Raw genomic sequence first — 16,623 nt, 5'->3', positions numbered from 1 at the left:
GTTTGTAGAGGGTATTTGTGGGTTTAGTGTTACATGTTTGTGGGAAGGGGTGTTTGTGCATGTTTGCGGGATGTTTTTTTGGGTGTTTGTGCATATTTGTGTGGTGGGAGTTTCTGGAGAGCATTTGTGATGGGCGTTTTTCCTCAATTTTTCTGTGTGGGGGGGAGTGTTTGTTAAGGAGGGGGGGGGGGGTTGTGAGGGGAGGGGTGTCTGTGGAGAGTCCACAGATGTAGGGGGGTTTAATCACATTAAACTCTGTATGTCTATTAAACTATGGATTCAGTTTTTTTTTCTACCACAAATGTGGCCACATATTTACAATGCTAACTAGCATATATACATATCCTCCCATCTGCCATGGACAGGGTTAGAGATCTGTTAAACATAGAGTTCAGTGACTTATTGAACAATCAACCACAAAAGGTGATTGTAGTGCTTTTAAAATGCTAAGCTAACCTACAAACATAAATACACAAGTGGAAGCCTCCAGACATCCTGTAGATTCAGTGGAAGCCTCCAGATTTCCCATGGATTCAGTGGAAGCCTCCAGACTTCCTATGGATTCAGTGGAAGCCTCCATACTTCCTATGGATTCAGTGGAAGCCTCCAGACTTCCTATGGATTTAATGGAAGCCTCCAGACTTCCTATGGATTTAGTGGAAGCCTCCAGACTTCCTATGGATTCAGTAGAAGCCTCCAGATTTCCTATGGATTAGGGTCTTACCTGTTGCAAACCCTATGGCCAGAAGTAGGTTCTAGCTCTCCTAGCAGGATCTTCAGCAAGGTAGTTTTTCCCGTACCATTTTCACCAACCTGTAATAGTAAGACATTACTGTATCAATAAAAACCAGCGTTGAATGTAATGTAACGCCATTTTCTAGGTGAGTCCCGGAGCTAACCAAGCTCATATGAATGTATTAGACCCTGGCATCAGTCAATTCACAAGGAGTTCTAGGCCTACCGGGAACCATAAGCCAGAAAGTTACCCTCTCAGAGAAGCACGAGGACCAATGGCCTATAGAAACCCCCGTGTGGTTGAAAGCATTCTATGTCTGCCATCGATAGGGTCAGGCACCAAGAAAGGTAAGCGGCTCAAAACAAATCCCTATTCTGGCAATAATATTGCTACTAAAAGCTGAACTAGAGGACAGAACTCCCCCAAATGAAAACGAGCATGACGTCACCACATCATCGTGATATTGTCTGCGCCATGCCTCCCCCCTCCCCGGGAGGGGGAAAGGGGAGCCTCAGACCTCCATGACCGCTATCCAAACCCCTAGTTCTGAGGCTGGATGTCAAAATATGAGAAAAAACTGCTGACCAGAGGGAGGGAGGGTTGCCGGGAAGCCTCTGGGTCTCACCCAGAAAATGGGGTTTCATTACATCAATGCTAGTTTTCTGTGGGGAGCCCCTATGAATTCCCGGAGCTACTTATCCAAAGACAAAAACAAGAGGGGCTTACCCGGGAGGCAGTCGGCCCTCGTTCCTCAACGCAAAGTCAAGAAAACTGGCTGCCACCGCTGACCCAAAGCGACACAGGCCTGACTAGGCCAAGGAACACTGACAAGGTAGCAAGTGGCCAAGACCCTGTTCAACCTCCAAAATCCCTGTGCCCGAATGTCAGCCCAAGATATGTTACCGAAGACGGCAGCCAGCGCAGCAAACTTACAAATGTCGTGGGCACGAGGATAGACTACAGGCTGGCTGGACCAAATTACCCTGCGGACGACCTGGGAGACCGGACACTGGAACAGGAAAGAAGGGAAACCGGGTCAACCCAATGCACGTTCCCAGCCACTGGGGTCGTGGCACACAGGTAACGGCGGAGAGCGTCAACTGGACACAACACATGATGCACCCCCGGCCTGAACAACCAAGCATCAACAACCCTGAGGACCCCTCTGGAAAGAAGCAGTCACATTCTTCGCCAGAAAAGAAGGAGACGGATGCAAATGAACAAACCTACCACCAGTCCCAAAAGAGCAGAAACCCCTGCACTGGAGAGCATGAATCTCCACGATCCGGCCCCCAGAGGCCAATGCCAACAAGAAAAGAGCCTTTGCCAAACAATCCTGAACCGAAGGGGCCACCACAAACCGAGGAGAAGGGAGAACCTTCCACCTCGGGAACCTCACCTTAAGGACCCGGGGCCAAGCCGTCCTCTAAACACCCCGCCTCTAGAGAAAAGGCAGGAGCCGCCGAAAAAGCAGTATCGTAGGGGGACCCACTGGTCAGACCCAAAACCTCCGGCTGGAGGACCAGGCTCAAATGTCTCTGCCGCCACCCCAGAAGGGGACTCCCCTGAAACTGGCCGAGTTTCAACACCAACTAGACCCTGCCCCGACTCCCCGATACCCTCCTAGGTTTCGGAGCAGGAAGCAAGGGGAAGGAACCGGACACATAACAGAAGGGCAAGGACAAGGAGGGACGGAACCAAAGTCGAAGCGACTCCTACCCCCCAAGTCCAGGTCCTTATAACTAAAATGGGGCAGTCTCGGTCGGGGCTTTCTTGGGGCGAGGAAACTTTCCGAGGAAGCAAGTAACCTATCGCGTTGCAGCAACCTAAACCTAGCATGCAACGCCTCAGCTGCCTGCTCCCTCATATCATGATCAGTAGCTTGGGTGAACTGGAGAATGTACAAACAACAAACGTCGCACGACTCTGGGTCAAAAGAATCTCTGACCCGACAGGCGGCATGGCGGAGGCACAACCGGTGATCGTCACCCCGAGACAAGGAGACAGAGCAACCATTGGACCACAGATCCCCCAGGGCCCTTAGTCGTGGTAGTCAGCTAAGGGAAGCCCAGGGAGGGTACAGTTAACAGGCATCCGAAACTTCCAAGCAAACTACTAAAAGCTGCACCCCCCGGGATGTGAACACTCACAGGGGCCTATCGAAGAGCCACCAAGAACAAGAGGTACAACCAAACAAGGGGGCAGACCCTCCACCAGGCAGAGAAAACAAAACAAAAATAAAAATCCCCGCAAGACGACAATGTGCCCAGGCGGTACAGAGCTGGCCGCTATGAGAGGTTACAACTAGCTGCGCTGTACCCTACGCCCCAACCAGTGACGAAAACTACCTCCTACCCAGAGACAAACGGGGGGAAACAAAAATCTCAGCTGACTCTAAGGGCGATCAATCACTGAGCAGTCATGTTCAACAGTGATAAATTCCAGGTACTCAGGTATGGTAAAAATGAGGACCATAAACATAATACAGGATACAAAACACAATCAAATTTGCCCATAGTAGGAAAACAGCATTTAAAGGATTTGGGATTAATGATGTCTGACGACCTAACGTTTAGTGAGCATAACCAAGCAAATATTGCGTCAGCCAGAAAAATGATCGGATGGATTATGAGAACTTTCAAATCCAGGGATCCAATCACAATGGTTGTACTCTTCAAATCACTTGTGTTGTCCCGGCTTGAGTACTGCTCAGTGCTCACTTTTCCCTTCAGAGCAGGAGAGATTGCTGAAATAGAGGGAATGCAGAGAACATATACGGCACGCATAGACGCGATAAAGCACCTAAATTATTGGGATCGTCTCAAAAGCTCTCCAAATGTCCATCTCCAACTAGAAAGGAGATGAGAAATATATCAAATAATATATACATGGAAAATACTGGAAGGCCTGGTCCCAAATCTGCATAGAAAAATAACAACATACTGGAGTGAACGATATGGAAGAAAATGCGGAATAGAACCAGTGAAGAGCAGAGGTGCCATAGGCACAATCAGAGAACACTGTATAAACATCAGAGGTCCGCGGATGATCAACATCCTCCAAGCGAGCATAAGAAATATTGCTGGAACAACCATGGACATCTTCAAGAGAAAACTAGATAGTTTTCTTCAAGTAGTTCCGGACCAACTGGGCTGTGGTGGGTATGTAGGCCTGTGGGCCGCTCCAAGCAACAGCCTGGTGGACCAAACTCTCACAAGTCAAGCCTGGCCTTAGGCCAGGCTTGGGAAATAGAAGAACTCCCAGAATCCCATCAAGCAGGTATCAAGCATGTAAGCTGTAAGGGACTCCACAGAGATAGACCCACAAGATGACTTGTGGAAATTGAAATAAGTTTACTGAGGTAAAATACACATAAAGGGATGAGGTAGCTAAAGCTATTCTCACCCCGTTCAGTAAAATACAATGTGTTCACACATATATAGACACACATCACAAACAATAAACAAATTGCCGAACATTCTGAGAAATAAACATATACATTTCCTCCTTTACACAAGCAGTATGGTATCAGACGTGCACACAAATACTTTTATGACTTAGGTACTCTGTATAGACAATTTGTAAGACACATGCAGATAATTCAACAAAATAATACAGTCTTGGTGCAAAATTCTTATATTTCTCCAGAATATCATCAACCTTTCCGTTGTGACACATCCAGGCTATTTGTTCAGGAACAGTCCTTATCTCAGTGTTTCTATATACATTAATTAACAGACAATCAAGAACATAATGTAATGGGTGAAGGTGTGAGACTTTAATATATCACATAGTTTACACTTTGTGTCATTATCATGAATACCTATCTCATATTCCCAGTAATATTTGCACCCAAGCCTGAGCCGTATGTGCACAGAGTCACTCCAAGCATTTCTCCCTTTACCATAATGACTTGTGGAAAGTGGCTCGAAGCCCCAAGGGCAGTACTTACAGGGCACCTAGGGAAGGAAACGCTAGGCGCATGCAGCCCGAGTACTGAAGAATATTACTCCTGGCTCGTTCACTGACCGTAGAGACAGAATCATGCCACAAGGCACAGAAAGTGAGACAAAATCTGGAGCCAAAGGCACACGACCTTGCCAGTATTACACCAGCCAAGAATTGGGGTGTGGATCGCTGGCACGAGGGTCTGGGGCTCCCTCTTCCCCCCCGGGGGGGGGGGGGGGGGGGAATGCAGACAGTGGCGTGGCAACGTGATAAGGTCATGCTAGTTTGTTAATTTTCATTTGGGGAGTTCAGTCCACTCGTTTGGCTTTCAGTAGCTATATTTTCAACAGAATATGGGTTTGTTTTGGGGCGAAGATCTTTCTGGGTGCCTGACCCGGTCGATGGCAGACATAGAATGCTTCCATCCACATGGGGGTTTCTATAGGCCATTGCTCCTCGTGCCTCTCTGAGGGAGCCAGGTTCTGGCTCATGGTCCCCGGTAGTGGACCTTGCCTGGACTTTCTAAGGAAAACCCAGGCAAGGTACTGCTAACCGGTTCCCAAAATACAGAGAAAACAAATAAAGCTGAACCCCTGCGACCTGTACAATCACAGGGTTTAGCGGGAGACCGCCAGAATAACATGAGGGTGGACAACGGCCGAGGGGAAGACCCCCAACAGGCAAAACAAACAAAAGAAAAAGAAAACCCCATAAAAGCACAACATCCCTAGGAGGAACAGACCAGCTACTGTGATCAATGGGAGACAAGCTGCACAGTACCTTGTGCCCCTACCAGCTACGATACCAACTCCTACCCAAGGCCAAACAGAGGCTATGAAAACCCCAGCTGACCCCAAGGTCGGGTAATTACCGAGCAGCAAAAGATCCCTACAGAGATAGTCTCCAAATGACTTGTGGAAGGCAACCCCAAGACACAAGGGGCAGTACCTACAGGGCACCTGAAGAAGGTGGCACTAGGGGCATGCAGCCCTAGTACTTCGTGAATTACTCCTGGCTCGCACACCACAACACAGCAAAACAATACCGAAGGCCACCGCACTGTACAGAGTCAGGAGCCATAGCCAAACGACTGTCACCTAGCACAACAGCATCAGAACTGAGGTTGGGTAGCCAACGTAGAGGGTCTGGGGTCCCCCCTTCCCCCTCCTGGGAAGGGGGGGGGGGGAGCTGTGAGACAGGCGGTGTGGCGGCAGATGTGACGTCATACTTGTTTGCTTGTTTTCAGATTGGGGAGTTCTGCTTGGCAGTTCAGCTTTCGGTAGCAATGTTTCTCCAGTTGGGGTCTGTTTTGGGAAGCCTATGTTTCTGGGTGCAAAACCCCGGTCAATGGCAGACATGGAATGCTCCCAAACACATGGGGGGTTTATATAGGCCTTTGCTCCTTGTGCTTCTCTGAGAGGGCCAGGTTCTGGCTCATGGTCCCCTGTAGGCAGAACTCCACTGACTGAAGCCCCAGACTAATATATCGCATATCAGTCCGATAGCTCCAGGGAACTGAAGGGGCTCCCCACAGACAAGTAATATAAAGCCATAACTTTCACTATATTCCGATACATTATTCTATCACAATATTTTGGGGCTATACAGAAGCTTGTGTATACTCATAAGCTTTACTTCACCATACAGAAGCTTGTGTATACTCATAAGCTTTACTTCATCATACAGAAGCTTGTGTATACTCATAAGCTTTACTTCACCATACAGAAGCTTGTGTATACTCATAAGCTTTACTTCACCATACAGAAGCTTGTGTATACTCATAAGCTTTACTTCACCATACAGAAGCTTGTGTATACTCATAAGCTTTACTTCACCATACAGAAGCTTGTGTATACTCATAAGCTTTACTTCACCATACAGAAGTTTGTGTATACTCATAAGCTTTACTTCACCGCAGAGAAACAATAAAAAAAATTACAGTACTTACAATACATATTCTAGAATCCATGGCTGCCGACAGATTAACTCCGGAGAATATTGTCATTCCTTTGGTATATTCAAACTGCACTTCGTCAAGCTGTAGAATGGGTGTGTTCAACTTCTCTACTTCAGGGAATTTCAACACCAGTCCTACCTCCTTCTCAATAGGCTTCAGCTCTGGTCTACAAAGCATTTGATAACAAAATTACACATGTGAAATAAGCATCAATCATTAACGAAATGATTATATAATATAATGGCCAAACATTAGCAATACAAGACTCACTTTATACGTATAGAAAAACTTGCACCAGTAAACTATTTAGTTAAAAACAGTCTGAAAGACAAAGCAGTCAATTTACTTGAGTCTGGCTAAATATGGAAAAGAAAACAAATTATAAATACAGAATATTCTTTCTTTCTTGCACAAAAAATCAGCGTTGAATATAATGAAACGCCATTTTCTGGGTGAGCCCCTACGGTTCCCTAGAGCTTATCAGGCTAATGTATGTTATATTAGACTGGGACATTAGCTATGGAGTTCAGACCTACCAGGGACCAGTGCCAGAACCTGGCCCCTTCAGAGAGGTTTCAGGGAGCAATGGCCCTGGAAAACCCCCCCTAGTGGTTGGGGGTTTTCCTTATCTGCCATCGACCGGGGTTAAGCACCCAGAAAGGTAGGCATAACAAAACAAACCCCACATGGTAAGAAACTAACAACAAAAACCAAAGAGAGGTAGAACTCCCTACAATCCCAAGGAAATAAGCTAACAAGCAAACGTAAATCACTACTGCCGCGCCGCTCATCCGCGTAGCCCTCCCCTCCCCGAGAGGGGGAGTGGGGGCCCCGGACCTCACCGCGCCTGCTGCAAAGCACTCCAATTCGGAAGCTAAGCTTCAACACATGTGAAAAAACCACCGACCGGTGGGAGGGAGGGTTGCCAGGGAGACCCCGGGGCTCACCCAGAAAATGGCGTTTCATTACATTCAACGCTGGTTTTCTGAGGGTAGCCCCTACGGCTCCCGGGAGCTTCATACCCAAAGAGAAGGAAAAGAAAGGGCTGACCCGGGAGGCGGCGCCACAAAATCCACAATGCGAAGTCAAGACAACAGGCTGCAACCTGCGACCCAAAGCAACTCAAGAACACCCAGGAGCAGACACGCTTACAAAATAACGGGCGGCCAGGGACCTATATGACCTCCAAATCCCTGCGCCCGAAGTGAGCCCAAGACATGTTACCAAACAAGGCAGCGAAAGCTGCAAACGTCCAAACGGCATGGGCAAGAGGATAGACCCAGACTGGCTAGATTTAATAACCCTGCAGTCGACCTTGGAGAAACGAGCCCAGAAAAAGGGAACGAGGGAAACCAGATCAATCCAAAGCGCATCCCCAGCATGCAGGTAATGGCAAAGCGCCGCAACCGGACACAACACATGACGCACCCCTGGCCGAACCAACGAAGCATCAAAAACCCAAGGACCCCTCCGAAAAGCAGCAGTCTCGGCCTTCGCCAGAAAAGACGGAGAAGACTTCAACCGTGGACATCTCATAAAGATGTCCACTGTTGTTCGGGCAATATTTCTGATAGTCGCAGCCTCTTCCCCTTGGACCAGGGGAAGAGGTACAGGTAACTCCACCTCGACTAGTCCTGTCAAAAGGCATCCACCGCAAACGCCATGCAGGTGGCGAAGGACGCTACATAGGAGACGCCAAGACATCCATGTCCGGGAGTTCATACGTCCGACAGAGCCAACAAAACGAGTCGGCGACGACCGGCCAATCCATGATCAGAGGAACGAGCCGAGACAGGCCATCCACCAGGACATAGGACACACCCCGGACGCGAAACGCACAGAGAGCCAAACCCCGAGAATCCAGCAGGCGAGCCACTCGAAGGGATCAATCCCAAAAAGGTAAGGACCGAAAGAATCCCGGTGGTTCCGGCAAGGAACCACGGGAACCAGAAACAGTCCGAATGGAACCGGATGGTAGAGCCCCGAGTGATCCGAACCCTCCGAAGCGCAAACCAGACAGCCGCGAACTCCCGAACCATGCTGTGAGCCCAACGAACGGATGACCCCACCGTCCCCGGCCAGCCTGGTGAGCACTGGTCACAAAGCCCCAGTCGAGAGACGACCCGTCCGTGAACACATCGAGTGAAGGCTCAGGGAGGCACCAAGGCACGGAACCTCGAAAACCCCGAAGAGGAAGCCGGCGACACAGCACCAACACAAGTTCCCCGGAGGACGAACCCAATGATCGTGAGAGAGGCGGAAGGAGCGTCCCCGAAGGAACCAAAACAGATGCCGAAGTCAAACCCGATCCAGAGGGTAGACCAGCACGGCGAAGTTCAGACTCCCCCGCACAACAGCTTGAGCAACCACCGAGTGACCTGGGACCCCCTCAGAAACAGCCAAAGGCGGGACTGCAGCTGCAGCAACGCCTCTGGAGGGAGAGACAAACAAGCGGTCCAAGCGTCATAAACAAGACCCAGCCAGGTACAAACCCGGGACAGAACCAAATGGAACGTCCTCCAGTTCACCAGGAACCCAAACACAGCGATCTGGAAAGAACCACACCCTTCTGCTTGTGACCACAGCATCGCCGAAAAATGTCAAAATAAATATATAATTGCTATGCAGGCGATGAGTCACAATAACGTGGCTAAAGTATGTTGACCAGACCACACACTAGGAGGTGAAGGGACGACGACGTTTCATACTGCTCCTCCTACTTCTAATGCTGCTGCTGTCTACTCTTATTTCCTGTTCGTCTTGTCCTCTCCAATACTTTGGCAAAACTGGCCGTACACTGAATGACAGACTTAAAGAACACAAGAGACGTGTTAAGTCTGCAGACACTAACAATGCTCTCTTCTGTCATGTGAAGGATTCCAATCATCCTATTGATTGATCTTCCTCCAAAATAATCTTTCCTGCCTCTACTCTACACAGACGCCGTCTTGTTGAATCGGCTCTAATACACAATGTACCCAACATGAACTTGAGTCCTGGCTTTGTTGCTGTGGACTCTTCCCTTTCACAGTATATACTCTAATGCCCTAATCTTTCTAACAAATGTGACCTAACATAAGCTTACCCTTCCATTTATCTTTCTTCCTCTTTCCTTTTCTTTCTCTCTTCTCTCTTTTTTCTGTTCATTGTTTTCTCTTACGTTCCCTTGCTATCCTCTTCTTATTCCTATTACTATCTCCTTCTCATTCGGTGGTTATAATAGGAGCCATCTCGTATGAGCCAATAGGCCCTCTGCAGTTCTTATTTCTACTACTATCCCCTCTACTACACCTTACTTCGCTCCTCACCTCTCTCTTGCCTATTTATTGCCTGCATCTACTTCCTCATCACAATCGACTTGAGAATGGTCCAGGACGGACCAAAATGTCGTCGTCCCTTCACCTTCTAGTGTGTGGTCTGGTCAACATATAATTGTTATTATTTAGCGATGACAGAATTACAGGTGACCCCTGACTGATAAAAATGACCAGGATTGTGATAATAGCAGGATTGTTGTAATAATTAGGGCTGTGGGAGGAGTAATGCTGAGGGACCGAGGAAGATAGAATAGGTTACTGACTGCGTGGCCACCTGTTATTGTCTGCATTCACCATACCAGTTCAGTGGTTCTCTATGGTGAACACAAATGTAGATACTTATATATAATGTGTGTATTAGTGTAATAACAGCAAAAGGATTATGTTGGGAGGAGCCATTTGGGTGACGGAGGTGGCGTCGTCTGCATGACTTGACCAGCTGTGTAGAGGGTGGCCACTATGCTCTTTGGGCGCACTACAAGCTTAGGTGTACAGTTACAGTGCATACAACATGTAAATACTTATCTACATGTTGATAAGAATCGACTTGAGAATGGTCCAGGACAAACCAAAACGTTGTCGTCCCTTCGTCCCTGGAAAACTCCGACAGAGTTTTCCAGGGCCCATAGGCTGACTGCTACGGGAAGCCCGAGCAAAGGTGTTGCTAACCGGTTAACACCCAAGCTAACAAAGGGTAGATGCAACACTGAAAACCCCTGCGACGTGTAAAATCACGCGGGGCCTAACAGAGGCCACCAAACACTACCAGTGGAACTATGGCCACACTAGGCAGACCCCCACCAGGCAAAGGAAATAAAAACAAAAGAAAAACCCCGCAAAAGTACACCGTCCCCAGAGGCAACAGGAACCGGTCACCGCTTAGGTGGCAGGCTGTGCAACACCTTGACACCCTAACCAACACAATACTAGTCCCTACCCAAGGCCAAACAAGGGCCCCAAGCCCCAGCTGGCCCAAAGGGCGAGGCAAATGCCAAGCAGCAAGAACCTTTACGGATATATAACCCTGTCACACAGGGAAGGAAGAGACGATAACCCTGTCACACAGGGGCAGTACTCACAGGGGCACTTAGGGAAGGAAGCCCCTAAGTGCATACAGCCCCGGTACTGACGAGGAACACCTGGCCACCGCACAACACAAAAAACACAGCAGTGAACGCCACGAAGGCAAACATTAGCTTACGAACTGGAGTGCTTTGCAGCCAGCAAGGTGAGGTCCGGGCCCCCCTCCCCCTCTTGTGGAGGGGAGGGCTGCACGGACGAGCGGCATGGCAGTAGTACGTTACGTTTGCTTGTTAGCATGTTTCCTTGGGATTGTAGGGCGTTCTACTTCTCTGTTTGGTTTTTGTTGTTAGTTTCTTACCATGTGGGGTTTGCTTTTGTTATTCCTACCTTTCTGGGTGCCTAACCCCGGTCGATGGCAGAAAAGGAAAACCCCCAACCACAAGGAGGTTTTCCAGGGCCATTGCTCCCTGAAATCTCTCTGAAGGGACCAGGTTCTGGCGCTGGTCCCTGGTAGGTCTGAACTCTATAGCTAATGTCCCGGTCTAATATAACATACATTAGACCAATAAGCTCCAGGGAGCCGTAGGGGGTCCGCTCAGAAAATTAATAATTTGGTTCAATCATGGCAGGTTAGTATATCTCAAAGATGCTGTATCCATAGGCTGGTGCATTCCAATGTTGGGGTAACAAAGTTAGTGCATCCTAAAGTTGCTGTATCCTTAAGTTACTGTATTCCAAGGTTGGTACATCTTAAAATTGCTGTATCCCAAAGTTACAAGGTTGGTGTATCTCAAAGTTGCTGTATCCTAAAGTTACTGTATATCAAGGTTGGTGTATCCCAAAGTTGCTGTACCCAAGCGTGACCTCAGAGCGTAAGTAAAGGTACCTGGGTTAGCCGAGGGTGACCTCAATGAGCCCGAGTACAAGCACTAGGCTTGGCCGAGTGTGACCTCAATGAGCCTGAGTACAAGCACCAGGCTTGGCCGAGGGTGACCTCAATGAGCCTGAGTACAAGCACCAGGCTTGGCCGAGGGTGACCTCAATGAGCCTGAGTACAAGCACCAGGCTTGGCCGAGGGTGACCTCAATGAGCCTGAGTACAAGCACCAGGCTTGGCCGAGGGTGACCTCAATGAGCCTGAGTACAAGCACCAAGCTTGGTCGAGGGTGACATCAATAAGCCTGAGTACAAGCACCTAGCTTGGCCGAGGGTGACCTCAATGAGCCTGAGTACAAGCACCTGGCTTGGCCGAGGGTGACCTCAATGAGCCTGAGTACAAGCACCAGGCTTGGCCGAGGGTGACCTCAATGAGCCTGAGTACAAGCACCAAGCTTGGTCGAGGGTGACATCAATAAGCCTGAGTACAAGCACCTAGCTTGGCCGAGGGTGACCTCAATGAGCCTGAGTACAAGCACCTGGCTTGGCCGAGGGTGACCTCAATGAGCCTGAGTACAAGCACCAGGCTTGGCCGAGGGTGACCTCAATGAGCCTCAGTACAAGCACCAGGCTTGGCTGAGGGTGACCTCAATGAGCCTGAGTACAAGCACCAAGCTTGGCCGAGGGTGACCTCAATGAGCCTGAGTACAAGCACCAGGCTTGGCTGAGGGTGACCTCAATGAGCCTGAGTACAAGCACCTGGCTTGATCGAGGGTGACCTCAATGAGCCTGAGTACAAGCACCAAGCTTGGTCGAGGGTGACCTCAATGAGCCTGAGTACAAGCACCAAGCTTGGCCGAGGGTGACCTCAATGAGCCTGAGTACAAGCACCAAGCTTGGCCGAGGGTGACCTTAATGAGCCTTAGTACAAGCACCAAGCTTGGCCGAGGGTGACCTCAATGAGCCTGAGTACAAGCATCAAGCTTGGCCGAGGGTGACCTCAATGAACCTAAGCACAGGGTTATTGTACCAAACAAGGGAACCACAATATAAAATTAAATATTGTTCCTTTCTAATAAATCTACTTTGACTTGGTCCGGTCCACTCTCCAAGCTCACCTTAATTTGTATATATTTATTGTAAAATATATATACCAATTGTTGAGAACTAGCAAGGGACAAAAATGGCATCAGAATCCTTTTTATTGATAATAATTCTTATTACAAAAATATTTAGAGAAAACTATGTTTTTACATCAGCCTTTTGCATTGACCAGTGTCTGACAGAGCCCACAGGATATGCTGGCAGTGAAGGAGATACTGAGAGTAAACATTGCCTAGTGTCTGACAGAGCCCACAGGATATGCTGGCAGTGAAGGAGATACTGAGAGAAAACACTGACCAGTGTCTGACAGAGCCAACAGGATATGCTGGCAGTGAAGGAGATACTGAGTGAAAACACTGCCCAGTGTCTGACAGAGCCCACAGGATATGCTGGCAGTGAAGGAGATACTGAGTGAAAACACTGCCCAGTGTCTGACAGAGCCCACAGGATATGCTGGCAGTGAAGGAGATACTGAGAGAAAACACTGCCCAGTGTCTGACAGAGCCCACAGGATATGCTGGCAGTAAACACTTCCCAGTGTCTGACAGAGCCCACAGGATATGCTGGCAGTGAAGGAGATATTGAGTGAAAACACTGCCCAGTGTCTGACAGAGCCCACAGGATATGCTGGCAGTGAAGGAGATACTGAGAGAAAACATTGCTCAGTGTCTGACAGAGCCCACAGGATATGCTGGCAGTGAAGGAGATACTGAGAGAAAACATTGCCCAGTGTCTGGCAGAGCCCACAGGATATGCTGGCAGTGAAGGAGATACTGAGAGAAAACACTGCCCAGTGTCTGACAGAGCCCACAGGATATGCTGGCAGTGAAGGAGATACTGAGAGAAAACACTGCCCAGTGTCTGACAGAGCCCACAGGATATGCTGGCAGTAAACACTGCCCAGTGTCTGACAGAGCCCACAGGATATGCTGGCAGTGAAGGAGATACTGAGAGAAAACACTGACCAGTGTCTGACAGAGCCCACAGGATATGCTGGCAGTGAAGGAGATACTGAGAGTAAACACTGCCCAGTGTCTGACAGAGCCCACAGGATATGCTGGCAGTGAAGGAGATACTGAGAGAAAACACTGACCAGTGTCTGACAGAGCCCACAGGATATGCTGGCAGTGAAGGAGATACTGAGAGAAAACACTGACCAGTGTCTGACAGAGCCCACAGGATATGCTGGCAGTGAAGGAGATACTGAGAGTAAACACTGCCCAGTGTCTGACAGAGCCCACAGGATATGCTGGCAGTGAAGGAGATACTGAGAGAAAACACTGACCAGTGTCTGACAGAGCCCACAGGATATGCTGGCAGTGAAGGAGATACTGAGAGAAAAAGAAATATCTAAATACAGTACTGAATAAAATTCACTTCAAAATTTGAATCTAAAAATTGGCAAACACCTCAGAGAAAGAATTAATTGTCAGCATCGTGCAAGATAAAGTGTGAAAGATACTCACAGTTTCTCCAGCATCTTGATCTTGGATTGCACTAATGATGCTCGTTTAGCATTATACCGGAATTTGTCTATAAACTCTTGAACATGAACTCTGAACTGGGTCTGAGCCTCGTATTCTCTCTGCTGGTTTTTCTGCCGTTCATTTTTGGTGTTGATGAAGCTTTCATAGTTGCCACTGAAACACATCAAGAAATAAGTGTTGATAAAGCTTTCAAAGTTGCCACTGAAACACACAAAGAAATAAGTGTTGATAAAGCATTCATAGTTGCCACTGAAACACACCAAGACACATGTAATGTAAATGTACCCTTAAGGGAAAAGAATGTACAGTATAATTATTACAGATTTATGTATTTAAGGGGGCGTTTGGTTATAAAAATGCAATAAATGAAAACTTGTTCGGTTTCAATCAAACTTTTTTGACAAGTTCTATATGAAAAGTGTTTCATCTGGTCCAAGTTTCAGCATCGTAGCATAAATAGGAAGGGAGAAAAAAAATATTGAAGTAGTTGTGAAAATTATGCAAAAATGGTCAAAATCGATTATCAATCAAAAGTGTCAACTGAAATCATAGCTACAACTCTTTGCTATCACAATAGCATATACTAAACAAATATTATAATTAGTTTAATTGGAAAAAAAATTAAGAAAAAAAAAAAAAGGATTTTTTTTTTTCAATATTTTTTTTTTTTTTTCATTTTTTTTGGGGCGATTTGCATCAAACTTACACACCTGACTGTACGTAAGCCTATCTGTAAGGATGCCAATTTTGGAGAAAATTTGTTGATGTCAACCTCAGCCACAGATTTTAGAACCTTAGACTTTATTCATTTCTGCTTTTTTTTCAATTGACACAAACGTTTACAAAACTGATTCATTTTTTATTCAATTTACATGAAACTTACACAGTATATGTGGAGGGCATGTCTCTACATTGGAGAGTTTTCATTTTTCTCTAAGTTCATTTATTGATTTTATAATAGCAATAAACATGCCATATTTGCAAAAAAAATTTGGGGAACTTTGAACATTTGTATTAGGAAAACTAAAGATGTTTTGGAAATTCTAAAGCCCACAATCCTTTATTATATGCTAATGTGTCAGAAAAGTGTCACAGAATAATTATATCTGAAACATGTGTTCTGAAGTGTGGACTTGAAAATGTGTAAAAAACGTTGAAAAAAAAAAAAATCTCCCTTTCTATTTACGCTGCAGTACTGAAACTTGGGACAATTTCAGCACTTTTCATATACAACTAGTAAAAATATATTGGTTGACATTGAACAACTTTCATCTATAAACCTCAGATGCCCCCTTAAAGTTAATAATTATTGTCTGGACCCAATAATTTGGGGGTGGGGGGGAGAGGGGGGTTGTACAGGGTCCCTGTACTGTCCAGCCCACCAAGCTAGTTCTGGAGTAGGTGTGAAGGCCACATACATCAACTGACGAACCTGGAAAGGAGGGTGGGAGGGAGGGCGTTCCCTCTCTCCCCTTGCAGGTTCATCCTGGCCCACCTGGGATCATCCAGAAAGAGGTATTGAATTACATTCAACACTTCTTTTCTGGGGAAGCATCTTGCTGCACCGTGAAGCTAACTCCTCGAGGAGAAGAAACGCAGGGGACTAACCAAGGAGGTGAGACAGCAGGTAATCAAGACAATGAATAGACAACTGGATAAGAGAGAAGACCCAAGGCAATGCAGGCATGGCGAGACCCGGGGTTATTAATTAAATACCAGAGTGCCAAAATACCCGTGCCCAAATATCAACCCAGGACATGTTAGCAAAGACCATTGTGAGAGCACTGGTCTTTGGGAACCCCCCTCAGGAAGGGAACTGAAGGGAACCCCCTCAGTTCAAGCGAGGAACCACCGGAGTTGGAGCACGGAAGACGGAGGAACATGAATCCTCCTCAGGGCATGTCACATGGCCACAAACTTATTCACACAATGAAGACAGAATATGTACAAGACAGAATTGACCTGACCAATAGCACAGAATGCCAATAACAAAAAGCGAGCCAAGTGCCGACGCGCCCATAAACATGTTAAGGGACATGTTTATGGATGCCACCAAGAAAACCTAACCCTGAAAATCCTGAAGAGGAAGTCTGCGAAGCAGCAGCCAAGTCCAAACCTGGTATAGATCCAACTGAGACCTGCTCCAGTTCACCAGGACTGGGGGCCCAAGAACCCA

The 16,623-nt window shown here is 47.4% G+C and overlaps 1 protein-coding gene across 1 annotated transcript in view; it reads right to left on the bottom strand.

Moving 5' to 3' along the window:
* LOC123770936 (ATP-binding cassette sub-family F member 3) overlaps nt 1-16,623 on the bottom strand; it is a 134,284-nt gene that overhangs the window by 21,008 nt on the left and 96,653 nt on the right. Inside the window, exons 10-12 of the mRNA XM_045763114.2 lie at nt 14,427-14,600; nt 6,633-6,807; nt 725-813 (exon numbers count right to left, since the gene is read on the bottom strand). Of these exons, the coding sequence (XP_045619070.1) occupies nt 725-813; nt 6,633-6,807; nt 14,427-14,600 (438 nt within the window). The remainder of the gene's footprint in view (nt 1-724; nt 814-6,632; nt 6,808-14,426; nt 14,601-16,623) is intronic.

This window comes from Procambarus clarkii, chromosome 14, assembly GCF_040958095.1.
Source record: "Procambarus clarkii isolate CNS0578487 chromosome 14, FALCON_Pclarkii_2.0, whole genome shotgun sequence".
NCBI classification, from domain to species: Eukaryota; Metazoa; Arthropoda; class Malacostraca; order Decapoda; family Cambaridae; genus Procambarus; species Procambarus clarkii.
Note: the sequence above shows the minus strand (reverse complement) of the source record. Positions and strands in the feature narration are given on the sequence as shown.